This window comes from Bombyx mori, chromosome 17, assembly GCF_030269925.1.
Source record: "Bombyx mori chromosome 17, ASM3026992v2".
Lineage (NCBI taxonomy): Eukaryota > Metazoa > Arthropoda > Insecta > Lepidoptera > Bombycidae > Bombyx > Bombyx mori.
Window position 1 is genome coordinate 6,839,869 of NC_085123.1, and position 19,970 is coordinate 6,859,838.

General features: G+C 35.5%; 1 protein-coding gene and 1 long non-coding RNA gene across 2 annotated transcripts in view; one reads left to right on the forward strand and one right to left on the reverse strand.

Moving 5' to 3' along the window:
• The window catches only part of LOC101746842 (uncharacterized), a 78,329-nt gene that overhangs the window by 36,263 nt on the left and 22,096 nt on the right, over positions 1-19,970 (forward strand). Inside the window, exons 4-8 of the mRNA XM_004925816.5 lie at positions 223-408; positions 6,187-6,410; positions 7,979-8,195; positions 10,286-10,489; positions 12,550-12,683. Of these exons, the coding sequence (XP_004925873.2) occupies positions 223-408; positions 6,187-6,410; positions 7,979-8,195; positions 10,286-10,489; positions 12,550-12,683 (965 nt within the window). The remainder of the gene's footprint in view (positions 1-222; positions 409-6,186; positions 6,411-7,978; positions 8,196-10,285; positions 10,490-12,549; positions 12,684-19,970) is intronic.
• LOC134200433 (uncharacterized) lies at positions 264-5,045 on the reverse strand. The gene is made up of 2 exons (XR_009975359.1): positions 4,735-5,045; positions 264-3,297 (listed from the first exon to the last, which is right to left on the reverse strand). It is a non-coding gene; the product is annotated as an uncharacterized LOC134200433 (long non-coding RNA).

Here is a 19,970-nt window from a genome sequence, read left to right on the forward strand (position 1 = left end):
ATTTACAAAAGAATTTGATTGCATTATGAAATATTTGCTCATGGTTGTCAGTAATTGCTAATTGTTGTTACTAGAGAGACGGGACAGCATGACGCTGACGCGACGAGTTCCAATAAAGGGGGAGATAACCCAATAATTGTGTCGTTTGACGTCATATGCTGGCCTTCTTGTAACTCTATACTTGTAGAAAACGGGTCCAATACACTTCGCTTTTGTTTTCAGGCTATAAGAGAAAATTGGAATTTAAAATACAGTGCAACGTACGTTCTGTGTTTGCTGAAAGATTCCGGTGTGAAGCCACAAGAGACAGTCGGCGGATCCATATCAGTCATCGCAAGTGCTTCACCAAATCGACCGCCGACTAACCTGCTCACGATTCTCGACACAGAACCACAAACTGGAATTGAGGTACCTATAAGTTTACTAGTATTTATTTTCTTCTACGAATATTAAAAAGCCAATTATTGTTTTGATTTGAAATTATGGAAACAATTTATATTTGTTTACTAGTAGTTATGACGACTTTTTTTATGAAGAGAATTTTCATCTAGTGTTTGATCAAGACACAAGTCCATAACATGATTGAATAAATCACATTACACAAACATAGGAGAAGTTTATGGAATGCTGAAATTTTAAAGCTCATCAAAGTTTTGTATCATTATAGACACAATATCAAATGATAATGTAACTGATGTTTTATCTAAACCATTGATAAGCTAACAAGGTCACGACTCATGTATGTACCGTCGAGTGATCACAAGGGCACATAGAAAACACAGAATGAATGCCGCAACTCAAAGTGACTTATAAAATATAAGTCCAAAATCCCAGTCTTCAAACGGCAACCTGACTGGTTTGCTCAAGAAATAGGCAGCATATTGAAAACCGACTAGATACGTGATTGTCAAGTTCGCTAGGATGAGGTATTACTACTACAGCCGCATTATATGGAAATATAAGCAAGAAAATAATAATCTAGTTTTATTGATTAGTTCTCACTAAAACATCAGGTGATTGATGAGACAGCGCAATACCAACAACCAATTTGGCCTAGTTAAGAAACTATAGGTAAAACGCCTTCCTCTGACGTTGCGATGTTTTTAATAAATTACCTTTTTTTTGGATTATTATGCATTTTTTTTTTTTTATTGGGTGGATGAGCTCACAGCCCACCTGGTGTTAAGTAGTTACTGGAGCCCATAGACATCGACAACGTAAATGCGCCACCCATCTTGAGATATAAGTTCTAAGATCTCAGTATAGTTACAACGGCTGCCCCACCCTTCAAACCGAAACGCATTACTGCTTCACGGCCGAAATAGGCATGGTGGTGGTGCCCACCCGCGCGGACTCACAAGAGGCCCTACCACCAGTAAAAAACCGCATTAAACGCGTTCGAGGCACAGTCTACTTCTTGCAAGCTTTTTACTATGTTTTTCACTAATTTTCATTGACGAGAGTAAGAAGAGACTGACGAATTATTTCAGCCCAGTCAGTTACGCTCAGCTACCCGTTACCTTTTATTCACCCAGAAATATTATTGTTTATTGGAATTATTTTTTAGTTCTAATCACTATTGTGATGCTCGCAATCCATCCGCTTTTATTGTTTTTACCTCATACATCTTTAACGAAGTTGTGTATTATGGTTTACTTTTCGATTAAGAGCATTGAGAGCATTTAGAACACAGTTGCTTTTCACTCTGCTCCATGAGGAGTGCTCTGAGGAATTGTTTGTGTTTGAAATTATTTTTACAATCGCACCGTCCGCCACGCAAATATTAAACGGTAGGCAGCGGCTTGGCTCTCTCCCTGGCATTGCTGACATCCATGGGCGACGGTAACCACTCACTGGCAGGTGGGCCGTATGGTCGTCTGCATACACGGGCAAAGACAGTTGAAATGATCAAATCGTTAGCAGAGCGCGCTTTTGAAGAAATGTGAATAGTTTTGCTGTGGTCAAATGTTATAGAAAATGTTTATTGTGCATATGGATAAGAATATCTAGGAGACCAAACCGAAGACTGTAATTAATTGGAAACATTAGTTCATTTAATAACATACACAACGAAAATTAATCCATAAAAGTAGAAAAATAATAATTATCCTTTTCTAAAGAAAAATTTCGAACTGCCAATCATTACAGGTAGTTTAATAAAATTCTATACCTATCTATACAAACAAATCTATTATTTTTTTAATGGGTTGAAAATAATATCGTCAGTTTGGTTTCAAAAACGTTCAACCTGTTCATTGAAGTTTTGCTTAAAAATTATTTTATACACATCTTTTAAATGAAGCAGAAATATTTTAATTATTTTATAAAAAATATAGACTATCTACTTCGATCATTGATCGAAGACTACGTAGTAATTATTTTTAACAACAAATCAGTACAGTCAAACCTAATATCCGAGCTAGGTATGTCTTGATTTTCCTATCATATATCATTGCTGACTAAGGCGTTTAGGTTAAAATAATAATAATACATACTATAAGGAATAGTTTAATTTTAATTTTAATCAGTTCGCTACTCTGAAAAAGGACTACAGTTTAATGTTGTTGTGGCCTAAAGGTTGTCGCCTAAGACTCCCAGCGTGCTCGTATCGACGATACGACTTGGCTAGTGTTCAAACTCAGCCGACAGTACACTTTTATTATGAAACACGTAATCATCAAAAGTTCATGAATGTTTTTCACACGAGTGAAGCGATAACATGGTATAATAAAAAACAAAACCGCAAAAATGTATTGTGATGGGGTATCTTGTGAGCCCGCAAAGATAGGTACCTCAACCCTGCCCATTATGGCGGCGAAGCTGTGATGCGTTCCAGTTTGATAAGTGGGACAGCCGTTATATGATAAAATTAAGACGTCACGTTTCAAGGTGAACGGCAATATTTACGCTATGATGTCTACATATCGACAATGAGCCCATTAACTCGTCTACCAAAACAAAACATTGACTTTTATAATATTAGTATAGACAGTATAGATTAGTTATTTATTTACCACTTCAAAGATATACTTCATCATTTCTATTATGAAAGTTCTTAGACTAAGTGTTTTTTTTGCTTAGTTGGGTGGACGAGCTCATGGTCCACCTGTTATTAAACGGTTACCGGAGCCCATTCACATCTACAACGTAAATGCCGCCACTTACCTTGAGATACAAGTTCTAAGGTCTCAGTATACTTACAATGGCTGCCCCACCCTTCAAACCGAAAGGCATTACTGCTTCACGGCAGAAATAGGCAGGACGGTGGTACCGACCCGTGCGGACTCACAAGAGGTCCTACCACCAGTAGGTTGAAAGTTGAGTTAAGATTAGAATACAGCACGTAATAAAAGTACTATAATTAAATTACTATTGCTTTTAAAATTATTAACTTACTAATACTAAGGAGTTGAAAGTCACGGGCTTGTACGACCTTCTGACCTACATTTTCTGGAGCGGAGCAATCCGCCATTCTGTTTGGAAGCGTTAGAAAGCTTTTATTCGTCTGAGAAATAATGCGTCTGAGAGTTCGGCCTTGTGTGTCAAGGTACGATGCTTAAGGACTGACGGTATTCATGTAATAGAATCTTGGTAACACCAAAGTGGTGGACCTTTCCCTTTGTTTTTATTTTTACGGTCTGACCTTATTTTATCTAAAGGCCATATAAAAAAAATACAATATCACAATTAGAAGGTTGCTTTGTTTTCCTGGTTTATACAGGTGGTTTTGCAATAAGGCAAATTTTAGATCTTAAATTTTATGTACATATATTTTTGAAAATAAACTGTTGGCATGTCGATATCATTTTTTATATGATTACGTACGAGGTGATCCAGACGCCACACAGAAATATTTATTAATTTAGACACAATATCATAATTATTTCGAATTCGCAATTTTACATTTATGCTATTTATGCTTTTTAATAAAAAATCCTACTAAGCGTTTCATTCCAAACAAATATTTAGTAATAACAATTAACCGATAAACCGATAAGAATTAAAATGTAAAGATTTATTGCACAAAGTAAACAGATGCAGATATATGTGCAGATATATATTGTTTAATTTACTAATTTTAATATGACAAACATTTTCAACTTTAACATATTGGAAATGAACGATTAATTTATGAGAATTGAAGAAAAAAAAAAACCGTTTACCATTACGAATTAATTCAATTATATCATAATTCGTTCTGCAGTTGAATTACACTACAAGTACAAATTGCTTTTCTTAAAATATAAACTGGAGCGGAATAATCTAGGAAAAATCGATTTCTGAAGGAATTACATAAAATTTAATGTTTTCTTATTATAATTGATTAGAGCACGCAGCACATGGCGCTAATCGATTTTGTAATACTAGTGGTCCCGCAGTAGTCGAAATTCGACTATATGTACACTATTATGATTCTACTTACAAAGATTATTATACTTCTATAATCACAAATTTCGCCAAGACTACACTATAAAAAAATATTAATAAAGTCAAACTATATTTAATATATTCTCAATTTGACCTCAGACTTCAAGAACAAAAGTTTGACAATAAATAATATGCATGTGTGCGTCAAATACATGGTATGTAGTGTGTGTAATGTTTTCTTTATGGATTTAATGTATCTTTTATCATTATTTAAAAAAAATATTAGCATTGTGCACTTCTTCTCTATATTCTCAATAGGAAAATTTCATACTCCTCCGTCAGCGCAATTTTCGTAAAAAAGGATACAAAGTTTTTGCTTCACGTATTAATATTCTTATTATAATTGATTAGAGCACGCAGCACATGGCGCTAATCGGTTTTTTAATATTATTATTCAAGTCAACACTCCACATAGCGTCATTGCTTGTCATTTTGTATTTCAAAATGCACAGCGCCGTTATTGGAGCATCCTATTTAAAGTTCGTCGAAATGATCTAATCTCTATTTATATCGAATATTGTTCGTTCATCTTATGTCGGTTACGGTGACGAGTTCATCTAAATTTAGACAGATAGAGATCTTTTACGAACGCCTTATACACCACAAGTTAAAAAAGTAGATAAATTTATTATAAAAATTTCGATTTACTTACAGTTGGCAACTTTATCGCAAAGTACGATCTCTTTCAGCAAACCCTTCTTAGTTTCCACAAAAATATTTTGGCACCTTGATAATTGAATTTAAATGGAATACATGTAGAATTTAATATGAGATCTAGATTATTTCTAAAGAGATATTATTAGGTGCCAATCATTCTTATTTTTATTTCTACGATTTTTACTATTTCAATTTATTTATAAAATAATCAAATCAAATCAAATCAAAGATTTGATTAGATAAAATTAGTATTAGATAAAAAATAAAAATGAATAATTTTTAAATGAAAACTTTATAACGAACGAACTTTGAACTATACGGCTCGTCACTAAGCCTTGAGTTAGATAAAGCGTCTCATCATACGAGTATTATAACTTGACAATTACGTATTTTATTAATGTTAGTTTTTAATTACTTTAATCAGACACTTTGAGATATAAGATGGAAGTCTTAATTGCATGGTACGCCGAGGATCGACATAAAATTAACCAGCCTGTGGAACAATATATATTCAAATATAAAATTCATGCGGTGTTTTGAGATGAGGATACTACAAGATTCGAATGATCAAAGTATCAAAAAATTTCGTTATTCAGCCAGTCATCATCTTCTGATTAACAACAGACCATTTCTATAATGATCACCTAGCGTAAATATATTTCTTGGCTCAAAATAAATAATAGTTTAAAAAAACTAAAAAAATACGCTTTTACAGAAAAAAAATATTTTATTCATTTTAAATAAATTTTAATAAATTTGAATTAAAAGGAGTGTAAGAAAAAATGATCTTATTGTAAAAAAAACCCGCTTTTTTAAAATAAAATATTTGTTTCTTAAAATCAATAAAAAAAATTTTTTCTGTAAATGCGTATTTCTTTAGTTTTTTTAAACTTTTATTTATTTTTCATTTTTTAATTGAGTTTTAAATTTTTCATTTTTTTTTAAATATTGAATTGTCATCGGTCGTTAATAAGTATGCCGAATTTCGAGTTAATCCGACGTTTTGAAGGGGCTCAAAATCATGTTCAAAGATTCCGTTACATACATACGTCTGAAGCTAACTAATAAAAGCGTATTAAAATACCACAATACGGATTTCAGGAAACACTGCACATCTGCGTGAAGCCGTTCCATTATTCGTACGCGCGGGACGAATGGCTTGTCGAATGGTTCGAATTCAATCGTTTGCTGGGGGCCAGTCACTTTTACATGTACAACGAGTCCCTGAGCGCTCCGGTCGGGTGTCTGCTCGACTACTACAGGAAACAGGGCCTTATCACTCTGTTGCCTTGGAAACTGCCGATTGTATCCAAAGCTGAAATTCGGTGAGTTCAACGAAGTTTTTTTTTTTTTTTTTTGGTGATGATTAAGACGGTGATGATTAAGACTCTTAATAACAAGTTCTTTCAGCAAGACTCGATTCACATAGGAGTGGCTGAAAATACTTTTCCAAATTAATCCAATGGAGATTGTTTCTAATGAGATTTACATTTTAAAATGCTGTTATAATGATATAAAAACTAACGCATGCTACAGTAATAAACGTTTCATCAGATAAAAAAAACTATGTTTTTCTACTAAAAATGTCTTGTCTTCGCGTTCTGATATGAATTCATTATTTAAAAAATTTTTTTTTTTTTATATCTCAGATGGGTGGACGAGCTCACAGCCCACCTGGTGTTAAGTGGTTACTGGAGCCCATAGACATCTACAACGTAAATGCGCCAGCCACCTTGAGATATAAGTTCTAAGGTCTCAGGTATAGTTACAACGGCTGCCCCACCCTTCAAACCGAAACTCATTACTGCTTCATGATAGAAATAAGTAGGGTGGTGGTACCTACCCGTGCGGACTCACAAGAGGTCCTACCACCAGTAAGTTATATCCAATTTTTTTTTATTGCTTACATGGGTGGACGAGCTTACAGCCCCCCTGGTGTGGAATGGTTACAGTAGCCCATAGACATCTACAACATTAACGCCGCCACCAATCTTAAGATATGAGTTTTAAGGTCTCAGTATAGTTACTATTTAATAGCACCTGCATGTATTTTATAATATGTAGATATATATGTTACGCACATCTCAGATCATTTGGCTTTAAAGTAATCGGTGGCCATATACATCTTTGTAAATATTTTGTAATTATTTATCAAGGATGACATTTCAAAACCTCAGCAACTTGATAATTAACCTGTTGATCCGACCGAGCTAGTTTTGTGTAAACAGTATCAGTGAGTGACACGAATGCTTAGTTCATTTATTTATTGTGAATATTTCATTTTTGTGATTTAATTTTTTTTAAGAGTACATTAACAAAGTACAGTTGAGTGTCTTACTATACTAAATAGAACTACTATGTTACTATGAACTAAATACACAAGATAGTGGAGAACACACCAGTGCGGTCTGTAAATTCGTTAATTCGTTATATTAAAAGATTTTTTTTGTGTATGTGTTTATGTACTGTTTTATAAAAAACTAGTTGTACCCGTCCGCTTCGCTGGGCATTTAAAATTAACCTTATTATTTCTCACCCCCACAAAGATTCTCATCATTAACTCTCCCGCAACTGGTGTAGGGATTCCAACACTCACATAAATATTAACCTATCCATTAAGTACATGTATTTGGATGGATACCAAGTTTCAAGTCAATCGGATGCATGGTTCAGTAGTTATAACGGAACATCCGTAAAAACTACTGTAGATTTTTATATTAGTATAAATAGTATAGATAAAAAAAAAATTAGCATTCTGCACACCTTCACTATTTTCTCTATAAGTGTGAGAAATTTCATACTACTCCGTCAGCGCAATTTTCGTAAAAAGGGATACAAAGTTTCTGCTTCACTTAAGAATACTCGTATATAGATTGTGTTGGGTTTTTTCCAGGACGGAAGGTCAGTTCGCGGCGTTCAACGACTGCCTGTACCGGTCGATGTCGTCAGCGGGATGGCTGCTCGTCATAGACGTGGACGAAGTCGTGTTGCCGCACCGCGAGCGCACGCTCCTGGCGCTGCTGACGTCACTCCGAGCCTCTTATAATCCACCATCGAAGGCACCATCCGCCTTTCTGTTCCGGAATGCATTCTTCTATTTGCGCTGGGAGGTGAGGCTGGGTTATTCGTTGGATTATATAAAAAGGCAAACTGTGAATTCAGCCATTCAACAAACGCGACTTTTCTGTTTTGTCTTATAAGAGTGGTATAGAATGTATTAGCGTATGGTTTCGCACCTCTCCTAGTCTTGATTGTAGCTGGTTTTTAGGGTTAAAATTCACTTGTATCATTTCAGCTTAAACCCAATACAAAGACGCTGCCAGATCTCGAAATACTGTTATTTTTATGTTTAAACAAATTTTCGGTGGGTACTTTGCTAAATAGTAAAATTTCTACTTATAACCAATAATGTACATTTATAGTTTTCGCTGATGGTAGGGCGTATTATGAGTGCATTGGAATAGGTACAACCGTTCCGCCTATATCTACCACGAAGCAGTATTGTGTTCCTATTTGAAGAATAGGAAGGTTGTTAAAAAAAAAAATTCAACCCCAGACTTCCTGTTTGTCCCGTCAAGACAATAACCACTTAACACTGTATAACCTAATTCATTTTCTAACAAAAACAAAAAAAAAAATACATAGCTATCGAAAAATGCACAGTTTTTAAAAAAGTCGTATTTTATTAAATGAAAACAAACAATGAGATTAATTAAAGTAGTAAAAGCAGCATTAATTGTTATAACTTTAGAGAGGAAGCGCGCTCTAATTTGTCCATACAAACATATCCCTCTTGTTTCCTTCCTAGATAATGACCTTAGAACAAAAAAAATATTTTGTCATACTATCTGCACAGTTTAACCATTAACAATGTTACAATAAAATTAAAATAGATACATCAATTTTATCGTTGAATTTCGAGTCAAGTCATTGTTATTTCACAATGTATTGTGTATTCGCGTTTTGGCGCCAATCTTTGTTAAATGCTATTTTAATATTAAAATTGAGTAGGGCGATAAAGAACACTTAATTGCTGTGAAAAATACACAAAGTAGATATCGAGTTGAATACGTTTTTTGGAACTCGCCATCGGCTCGGTATTAGTCGATAGTCGAATGTTTGTGTACCTGACTTTTGATAGAGACAATGAAATATCCTCTGCTTGTGACAGAAATTCGCTTAGGTATTAAGTAGTCAGATATTCAGAGACGAAAACGAGAGAGCGAGCGAGTGAGTGAGAGCGAACGAGAGCGCGAGCGAGTGAGAGTTAGAAATAGAAAGGCGCGAGGTCGCAATTCGGACAGGCGATTAAAGTGACGTAGGAACGAATCCGAAGAGATTGTGTTAGAAATTAAATATTACCTACATTTTGTATTGAAATCATTTCAATTTGCAGCTTATAAGACGCATTGGTTATTACTTAGCCGTTATTATAAAAATAATTAAGCTTTTAAAATCAAAAGTAATTCTAAGGCACACAAAGGGATGTAAAAGAGTGTCTAGTCTTATGTACTAAAGTAAGATTTAATTAAGCAGACCGACCCAATTTATCCTCAAAGCCCTACAACATATTCTCGATTAGTCATTCCAATCCAACTTTAGTGATTGTTAGCTGAGGTGTTGGCTATGCAAGTGACACGTGTATATTTTTTCCCAAGAGATATTCTATGTATCGGTCAATGTATAATATCACGATAGAATTCTGAAGACTGTGATGATTAAGACTCTTAATAACAATTTCTTTCAGCAATACTCGATCCACATAGGAGTGGCTGAAAATACTTTTCCAAATTAATCCAATGGAGATCGTTCTAATGAGATTTACATTTTAAAATGCTGTTATAATGATGTAAAAACTAACGCATGCTTTCATCAGATAAAAAAAACTGTTTTTCTACCATATCAACCATATCATTTTAAGAATGAAACGCATTACTCGATCCACATAGGAGTATACCTATATCCATAAATACTTCCACAAATTTATAATCGTAGTTTCTTTTTTTCTTTTCCTTTCATCCCATAATGATTTTACAGAATATATACTTATAATTTTTATGTGACCAAATCACTCCATTTTACTATAACGTTATCGTTACCAGTAATAAAATTATTCAAGTATTCTAAGCGTATTCAAGTAAGCTTATTTAAGTATTTCCGCATTCCCGTTCGCTCCTGATTGTCTATCGATCGAATGCAGGACGACAAGGAGGCGACGGCGCCGCTTACGACGGCTCGCAAGACGCGCCGCTGGGCGACGCCGCACGCGCTCAAAAACCGCAGCAAGTACGCGCTCCGGCCGCGCGACGCCGTCGAGCTCGGGAACCACTTCCTGTGGGAGCTCGCGCCGGGGGCCAGCTCCGTCGGCGTGCCCACCGACAGGGCCTTGCTCCACCACTATAGGGTAAGACATACCAGACTTCCATAATATTCATCAGCTTACCTTTACGTATTTAAATTGTATCTCTTCAATGAAGGAGCGTTACGTATTTGACCAGTGCTGTTGGATTGGATATTTCAACTTTTGAACTGTGAATGTTTCGTAATAATAATAGTAAACCGCAAAATACCGACTGAATCTTTTTCAAAGTTTCTTATTTGGAAGAGATCACTTATAGCGATGATACAGCCCATAAATGATGACACAGCCCGCAGATGATGTGATCCGGTGTAGCAAAGGACCACGTCTTGTAAGAAAACGCGTACTTAACGCGTATTCACGAACGACTTTCACGCTGAAAGCAACAGTTCAGCTGGTGTTGAGTGGTTTTCGGAGCCCACAGAGGACCCAATGTGGATACCGCTTCCCAGTTTGTGACGTGAGAACGACAATTTGTCTAACAATTGTATAGTATAACTGTTGTCTCACTCAAATGAAAGGCATGGTTGCTTCGTGGCATAAAATAAGTAAGCTGGTTTGGCTAGGGCAGAATTTGTCGCTGCTGCAGAGAGTTGGGCATAATCGCATCATTATTTACGAGTCGGCCTTTAGGTTATGATGACATCAAAATTAGTGAGGAAAAAAATTTTTTTTTTCTCCAAATAAATATGTTAGTTGTTTTCCCGTCATCTACTAGGTATTTCATTGTTTTTCTCTTATTGTGTAGCTTTAAGAAAATAGCTGCATGTTGTATTTAATTAACTCGGCAATCTTATTTTAAGTGGGTAAATAGTAAATAGAAATTTATAAAGCAGATTAATAAATCTGCTACTGAAATTTTGATACAATAGTAGTGACTACAAATCACTAATAAAACATTTCTTTTTGGTCATTTGTGATAAAACTGTAATTTGTTCTCTTCGTTTTTTTTGCGAGGCGCAGCCATAATTGATCCAACCTCAACCAATTAAATGTCAAATATATTATGTTCGTTTTATTATTACCGCCGTTTCAATTACAATTGTACCATTATTAGTTATTCCAAACGTCAAATTAAATTGAAATGATTTTTTTTTATTGCTTAGATATGTGGACGAGCTCACAGCCCACCTGGTGTTAAGTGGTTACTGGAACCCATAGACATCTACAACGTAAATGCGCCACTCACCTTGAGATATAGTTCTAAGATCTCAGTATAGTCACAGCGGCTGTCCCACCCAGAAATAGGCGGAGCGGTGGTACCTACCCGTGCGGAGTCACAAGAGGTCCTACCACCGGGAAATTGTTCTAATTATGTCCACGGTGAACTAATAATATGTCAGCGCATTCGTATAACACCATTTTCATAATTAAAAGTACTTTTACTGTCTGAAATTAAACGTAAAAGTCAAGAAATTATTTTACAAGTAAATTGACGGTAGTTCGCACAATATTCAAATGTCGACGACGAACAACGCTTCTGTCGTGCGTGGCCATGCAAAACTGTAAACTATTCGAAAATTCGAAAATAATATGACGATAAAAAAGGCGATTTTAAACTGTAAAAGTACTCTTAATTATTTCTTCGACGCGCTTTTTTCTTTACCGATTCCGATGACCTCGAGAGGTCATATTAGGTTCATCGAACGAGTAGGTGAGCTCGCGGGGTCCTAATCTGTGTAAAGCTATAAGCTTCCCTTCGTTTGCTGCTAGGGGCACTTTTCCAACTCCATACAAATATGAGTTACTGTGATAGGACCACAGTAACTTATTACTTGTGGTAGGACCTCTTGTGAGTCCACACGGGCTGGTACCACCACCCTGCCTATTTCTGTCGTGAAGCAGTAAAGCGTTTGAAGGATGGGGCAGCCGTTGTAACTATGCTGAGACCCTAGAACTCATATCTCAAGGTGGGTGGCGGCATTTACGTTGTAGATATCTATGGGCTCCGGTAACCACTTAACACTAGGTGTGCTGTGAGCTCGTCCACCCAACTATGCAAAAAAAAGTTAACTTTTACGCGATCGAGAAGTTAATGAACTCGCTCTAAGCACACTGGTGTTACGACGCGCGCTAACCCGATGATAACACCATCGCTTTTTCAGATCGCATGCGAATTCGGCGGCATGAACTGTCTGACGGTCCCGTCCACCGTGGACCGAACCGCGCACCGGTGGACCGACGAGCTCCAACAGAGGATAAACACCGAGAGGAAAAGCTTAACCATCGCCTGCCCTACGTAAATACACAAAGAAAGGTTAAAAAAAAAACAATCGAATAGTTCTAATTCCCTGTCAGGGCTGCGCCGAAGTGATAAATATAAAAGAAAGAATTAAACACGTTTCAAAACTTCATAAAAGACTTAAAGGACTAATTTATCAGTGGCGAATCTTTTTATTTTTTTATTTAGCTAATCTAAGATGAAGCGATACAGTTATATATGCTAAATAATATTTGAATGTTTCTTGATGTGTAATGTCATATACGTAGGTAGGGACTTCGATTTTAATGTGACTTAAGGTCTTTTTTACACACATTCGGGTTTTTAAACGATACCGTGTCGGTACGCGAAAATACATTTAAAAAAACAATGAATTCAACCACACTTAATAATATATTAATCATTATGAGATGTATAATGCATGTGCGTATCAATTTAGGATGACACATCACTGTGACGTCGTGATCCCACACGGGCACGGTTCCGCCACGGTGACGTCGACCATTACGATCTATTGTGAACCTTATAGCACAGTCGACCATTACGATCTATCGTCAACCTTAACACACAGGCTTTAAGCTCAGAACGGCTTAACTAAAACCCTAACATTATCGCTCCATGTAATTTGTCATACCCGTAGTCGCTCTTTATAAATACGTTTTAAATTTATTGAATGTTTTTGTTCTTGTTCCAAAATGCAGGAAGAATTTGTACTCGTATTATTTGTTAAGGATGCATGAGCTTATTGGATGAGAATAGTGTAATCTCTATTTTTTTCAATATAGAGATGAGACAAATATTTTTTACCACCGTTTTCTGTGAATCTCACAATCTGAACAGCACTAGAACTTCAATTTTATTTCGATCCTTCATTAAGCACATTAACACTTGATACTGAACGCACAAACATTAGCAACTGCTTTATTATGGTAATGAATTGTTTGTGACAAAATTTTGCAATTGTGTGAACAGTTGCTTTGATATATAAATAAAAACGCATGTGTGTGAAAAGGCCCTTACAATTCTGCTGCAGTTGCTCTCAAAGTTTCGTAAAAAAAAGTACATATATTCTATAACGTCAATGAGAAAACTATAACTATTATTGAGTTTAAAATTCCGCGGTCACGATGCAGTGTGAATGCAATTAATTTAGAGTATAGTTTTCTTCAGTAAAACCATCAATCACTTTAGATATTCTGCCCTAAAACAAAGTTTTACTGAAATGCTTTTGTTAGATTATAATTTTTAGATTGAATTGTGTTAGTAAGTCAAGCAATATTTTAATCGAATTGCCCCAAAAATATTAGAATATATCAAAACGTCATGCCATAATGTTGTGGAGGACCAGTTACATTTTTTCATAGTAAATTTAGTAAAAATAAAGTACATATATAAAAATAATTTAAATTTACATCCTACTCTAATTATTTAACTACTTGTAATTACTATTAATTAATATGTTTTAAGAGCGATTTGTTTATGTTTAAATCATTATTCTCAAGAAAAAAGTTTAACAACCAAAATGGTATTGAAAACGGCTGAGTTTAAATTAGGTCAATAGAATAAAGTATTCTAAAAGAGTGCCATTGTTTTGCCGGTTAATGATTTGCTCAATTTATTAGATCTGTACTTTGACAAACTAGTTTAAAAGTCTTAGGATCAATATTAAATCCAGTCGCCGACTGTCATAATGTACTGTAATTGTTTCTTATCGAGTATTTCTGCAGTGAAAGATTTGTTCTCAGAGAATAGTTTTGCCACGATCAAGATGAACAGTTTTATATTTTATAGATACGCGCTCAGTGATGTGCTTTCAAAACAAAATTTAATAAATTTTTTATCAAATTAAAATGCAATTTAAGATTTAAATGTCGCAGGTTTATTTACTCTTATAGCCGCAATATTATATTCAGTGATGACATAAAAAGCGTTCGGCGGTGCGTACTAATTATTGCGCAATTAAATGTCATGCAAATACTGAAAATATTGGACCATTAATATCTGGTAATTGATTCCTGGACCGTGACGTCATATGAACGCGTTAACAAATTTTTGTTGAAGTTAAGTTGACAACTGAATTTGTTTTTTAAGGAACGAACAATATTAGTGCAATTTTAATTATCCTTCGATTTACATATACTTTCAGCTGCGATAAAATAGAATTTCAATTAAGTTTTTTTATTATTTATTAAAAGAATAGGCTATTTAGGCTATTATAGATATGAACAAAAAACACGTTTATAAATATCTAGATGAACAAATAGATTACACTTAATGCTCCATAGGAGGTTGCGCATTAAAACCTATACAGGCTGGATTTCAACATAATATTTTAACTAATTAAATATCACAATACTATCGAAATTAATCTATGTATGTATATAGTATAGAAGTTTGTGTAAATACAGTATTACATGTTAAACATATAATAAAATTTAGAAACTTCATGTAAATATTGTACACGTAATAAATTGTCAGTCTTGGTAGTGTATAAACGAACATTAATAAAATTTTTTAGCGAATCTTTTAATGAGTTCGCACACTGTGTTGGGAAACATCAACTGAAACCTATTGCTTTTTTCTCTAAAAAAAAAAACTTAATTGTACACGGTTACTAACCTTTCCTATTTTGTTCCTAAAATATATAAATATGTAGTCAAAGATCAAGCGATGAACGTTTTTGTTGATAATTATTGTGATACTGAAATGTACTCATGGGCTACTCGATGCTGAGAGTTTATGTCATTCCTTAAGTAGGTACTTAAAATAAAAAATAAAAATGGCGTCGTTTTTTCGTGATAATAAAAATAAAATATGACGTGCATAATGCAATTAATATTTTTATGTATAATTTAATGATAGTAATGATCAAGAGACAACATTAATTTTTATTTTGTGAAAAAACTAAATTAGAGATGCCATAGATACCACAAAGTGAATGTCGTTGCTAACTTTGGTACATGAGATCGAAGTTTCCATTGCACTATCTTTACCGTATAAAATGGAATGCGTAGTTGTTCGTAAGTGAATTATCAATTTTCCATGTCATTATTGTGTAAGATTTTTATTAAAAAAAAATGACTTAAATGTTAATTTTGTGTATGTATTTTGGATAATTTTTAAACCGTGCTTGAAAAATGGTCTCCTTATTTTAGACTTATCAATGGAAATCTCAACGCTAAGTTTATTTTTGATTGAATTTCTTTTCTTTTTGTGCAGTATATTCAGTCTAAGCTTTTTGAATTACTTACAGTATGTTGAGAAAAAGAAAACAATCAGTATTCATGTAAGATATCATTAAAGGAAGTTGTTGTAAGTCACATATCAGCGCGTTTTACTATCATGATGTATCTAAGTACATAAAGTTATTTAAATCTAATTTCTACAATCTAAAACGTTAAAGTTTGAGAAGCACATGCCGTTCTAGTGAGCGCTACACACAATGAAAATAGTATAAGTCGATATTTTTTAATCTAAACTATATACATGAAATGTTTTTGAAATCTAAATTTACACATAGTCTTTAAATATTGAACAGACGAAATTGGCCAAAGTATTATTTTCGAAATTATTAGATAGCTAGTAGTTACGTAGTGTAATAATACACTTTATATAAATGAATGTAAAAACGGGCAATGTACATAACGCAATGTTGTATTTAGTAGATAGGTAACAAATTCCTTGCTTTTGTTATACTTTTAATGTTCCGACACAATGTTTGAGCGTTCGTTGAGAATACAGTGTGTTGCTTTCTCTTCGTTTTTTTTTTTTTTTTTGATAAATGTTCTGTACTAATATTTTGGAATGAGCTGAAATACTCTTTGGTAAAAAAAAAAAAATATCTGTGGAATCAAAAAGTATGAAATGATAGTGTCCAACTGTATTCAGTTACATCATAACAAAACATTATTAAGATGAAATTTCACACGGAAGCTAACATTTCGTAGAGATTGGCGTTTCTAGTGACAAAAAAAATATATGTGTCTACATTTATCTGTGATGTCTATTTTAGAGGCGAGGACTTGTATTTGTTCAAAAGAAAATTATTTGTTAGTTAAATGTTGAAAAGATCTTTTTAAATAAAAGGATATTGTCTTTCTTTTAATTTTATTTACCTTGGACGTCAGCTCTGGTGTTTTAAGTGACATGAACTTCATTAAATCAGCACTCAATGAATTAATGAAGTAGTTCAGATAACTCAATGTCGTCGTGGTCTACAGGATACGACAACAGTAAGCTTAATACCTAATAATTAAATGTTTTTGAATATTTTTTACTATGAAGGAATTATATCTTGTAGTGTTACATTGCGGAGAGTACTTAATGGTAGGCAGCGGCTTGGCTCTGCCCTTGACATTACTGACGTCCATGGCTGACGGTAACCATTCACCATCCGGTGGGTTATATGCTCGTCTGCCTACTATGCCTATTAAATTGCCTATTTACTGGCTGTAAGGTGTCTTGTGATCTCGTATGGGTAGGTGCCACCACTTTATTCCACCATTTCATTTCTAACGAAGTAAGTGTTCCGATTTTAATAGTGAGTTACACAATAGAATTGAGACTCGGACATAATGTGGTTTTTTTTTTATTGCTTAGATGGTTGGACGAGCTCACAGCCCACCTGGTGTTAAGTGCTTACTGGAGCCCATAGACATCTACAACGTAAATGCGCCACCCACCTGGAGATATAAGTTGTAAGGTCTCAAGTATAGTTACAACGGCTGCCCCCCACCCTTCAAACCGAAACGCATTACTGCTTCGCGGCTGAAATAAACAGGGTGGTGGTACCCACCCGTGCGGCTTTTGCGTTGTTGACGTTTATGGGTTTCGAGAACCAGATACCTCCAGGTAGGCCGTGAGCTCGTTCACTCTCCTCGGCCGTAAAGCTGTTAGCAAGTTCATTATTCCTGAAAGAAGTGCACTTTCCAATAAGTAATAAGTGTAAGTCGTTGTGGCCTAAAGGTGACAATGCATTTGTATCGAGCGATGGACTGGTGTTTGAATCCCGCTGGCAAGTACCAATTTTTCTAATGAAATACGTACTTAACGAATATTTACGTTTGACTTCCACGGTGAAGGAATAACATCGTGTAGTAAAAATCAAACCCGCAAAATTATAATTTGCGTAATTACTGGTGGTAAGACGTCGGTTCGGTAGGCAGCGGCTTGGCTCTGCCCCTGGCATTGCTGAAGTCCATGGGCAACGGTAACCACTCACCATCAGGTGGGCCGTATGCTCGTCTGCCTACAAGGGCAATAAAAAAGTCTTGAAAGTCCGCACGGGTAGGTACTACCACCCTATCTATTTCTAGTAATGCGTTTCGTTTTGAAAGTTGGAGTAGCCATTGTAATGAAAAAACGGACCTTAGAACTCATATCTCAAGGTGGGTGGCAGCATTTACGTTGTAGATGTCTATGGGCTCCGGTAATCACTTAACACCAGGTGGGCCGTGAGCTCGTCCACCCACATAAGCAATAAAATTAAAAATAAACTTTCCAATAGTTATTACTAGTGCTCGCCCTGTGATGGAAATTATTGAGGAAAAAGAACCTACTATTTCTAAATTCTTTTGCTTGTTAGCACTAAATTTTTACAATAGCTCCGTAAATATAATTTAGTGCATATAGATACAGTTTGTATTGCTGACAATTTTTGATATAGATATAAAACGACACGATATTCCTAGTGCTAGGTCATTATCGTTATGCAGATACATCAACGTAGTCAAATGTAGTCCCTTATAAATAAATAAATAAATAAATATTTACTAACGATCACGCCACGTTAACTGGTCCCGTGCTAATTTCGTAAAGAACTTGTGTTACAGGTACCAGATAACGGAAATAAATGTAAGATTTTTATTATACACATACATATATTTAGTATACATCCATAACCCTGGAAAAGACATTTTATATTTATCATACAGATATCCTCCCTTGGCGGGATTCGAACCCGCGACCCCCTTGTGTAGTGACCATGTCACTTACCACTACACCAGACGGCCGTTATAGATGTATTGTCGAACAACAATCATTAGAGAAAACTGGGCAACACACTCGTCGTGCTACATTAATGAGCAGATCGATAGAAACAGTCCATGTAATTACATTTCGATCAAGTTCAAATATTTTATCGATTTAGTTATTACTTTGCAGTTCTTGGTGTATACGTACCGCCACATATAGAGAGATGTGGAGAAGTCTCTGAAAAGCCGCAACCAAGCAACAAGATATACATAACCACGACCAATCCGACAGGTTTTTTTTTATTGCATAGATGTGTGGACGAGCTCACAGCCCACCTGGTGTTAAATGGTTACTGGAGCCCATAGACATCTACAACGTAGACGCGCCACCCACCTTGAGATACAAGTTCTAAAGTCTCAGTATAGTTACAACGGCTGCCCCACCCTTCAAACCGAAACGCATTAATGCTTCACGTCAGAAAGAGGCAGGTCGGTGGTACCTATCCGCGTGGACTCACAAGTGGTCCTACCACCAGTAAGTGTACGACTGAGAAGAAAGAAGTCCTTGGTGTTGGTTGATTGGCTATTGGAGCAAATGGAACCAATATGTGTGACGCCCGTATGACGCTGAAATCTTAAATGCAATTGAATAATGGCCAGCTTTTACTTCCAAACGATGGCCATTCTAAAAATAAAATTAAATCGAAATTAAATTACGTCGCACGGCAACACAAATATAGTTCTAATGCGTAATATATACCTACGAGATTTATAATTTATATTTCGGCGGTGTCACAAATCATAGAAGATAACGGTCGGCCGCTGTGCACCGACCCGACGTATGACTAATGTCCCCAATTAACTGGAGCGCGCTTCTAACACCCTCGGCGTGTTTACTTTTTCACCAACTTGGATCACAAACAAATGTTTGCTGACCGCGGTATGTACAGCGATTTGCCTAAATTATGTATGACTGCAGAAACATTATTTCTTCATTGAAAGCCCAGTAGTTGAAATGACTTTGTTAGATGCTTGAAATGAGATTTTGTAAGCCCAGCAGAACCCTTGAAGTCCCTGTGCACGTCGTACAGAATCAACGTCACCCCGATGGAAGTTAAAGACTTGATCAAAGACCTACGTCCTCGCAAGGCTCCCGGTTCCGACGGTATATCCAACCGCGTTATTAAACTTCTACCCGTCCAACTCATCGTGATGTTGGCATCTATTTTCAATGCCGCTATGGCGAACTGTATCTTTCCCGCGGTGTGGAAAGAAGCGGACGTTATCGGCATACATAAACCCGGTAAACCAAAAAATCATCCGACGAGCTACC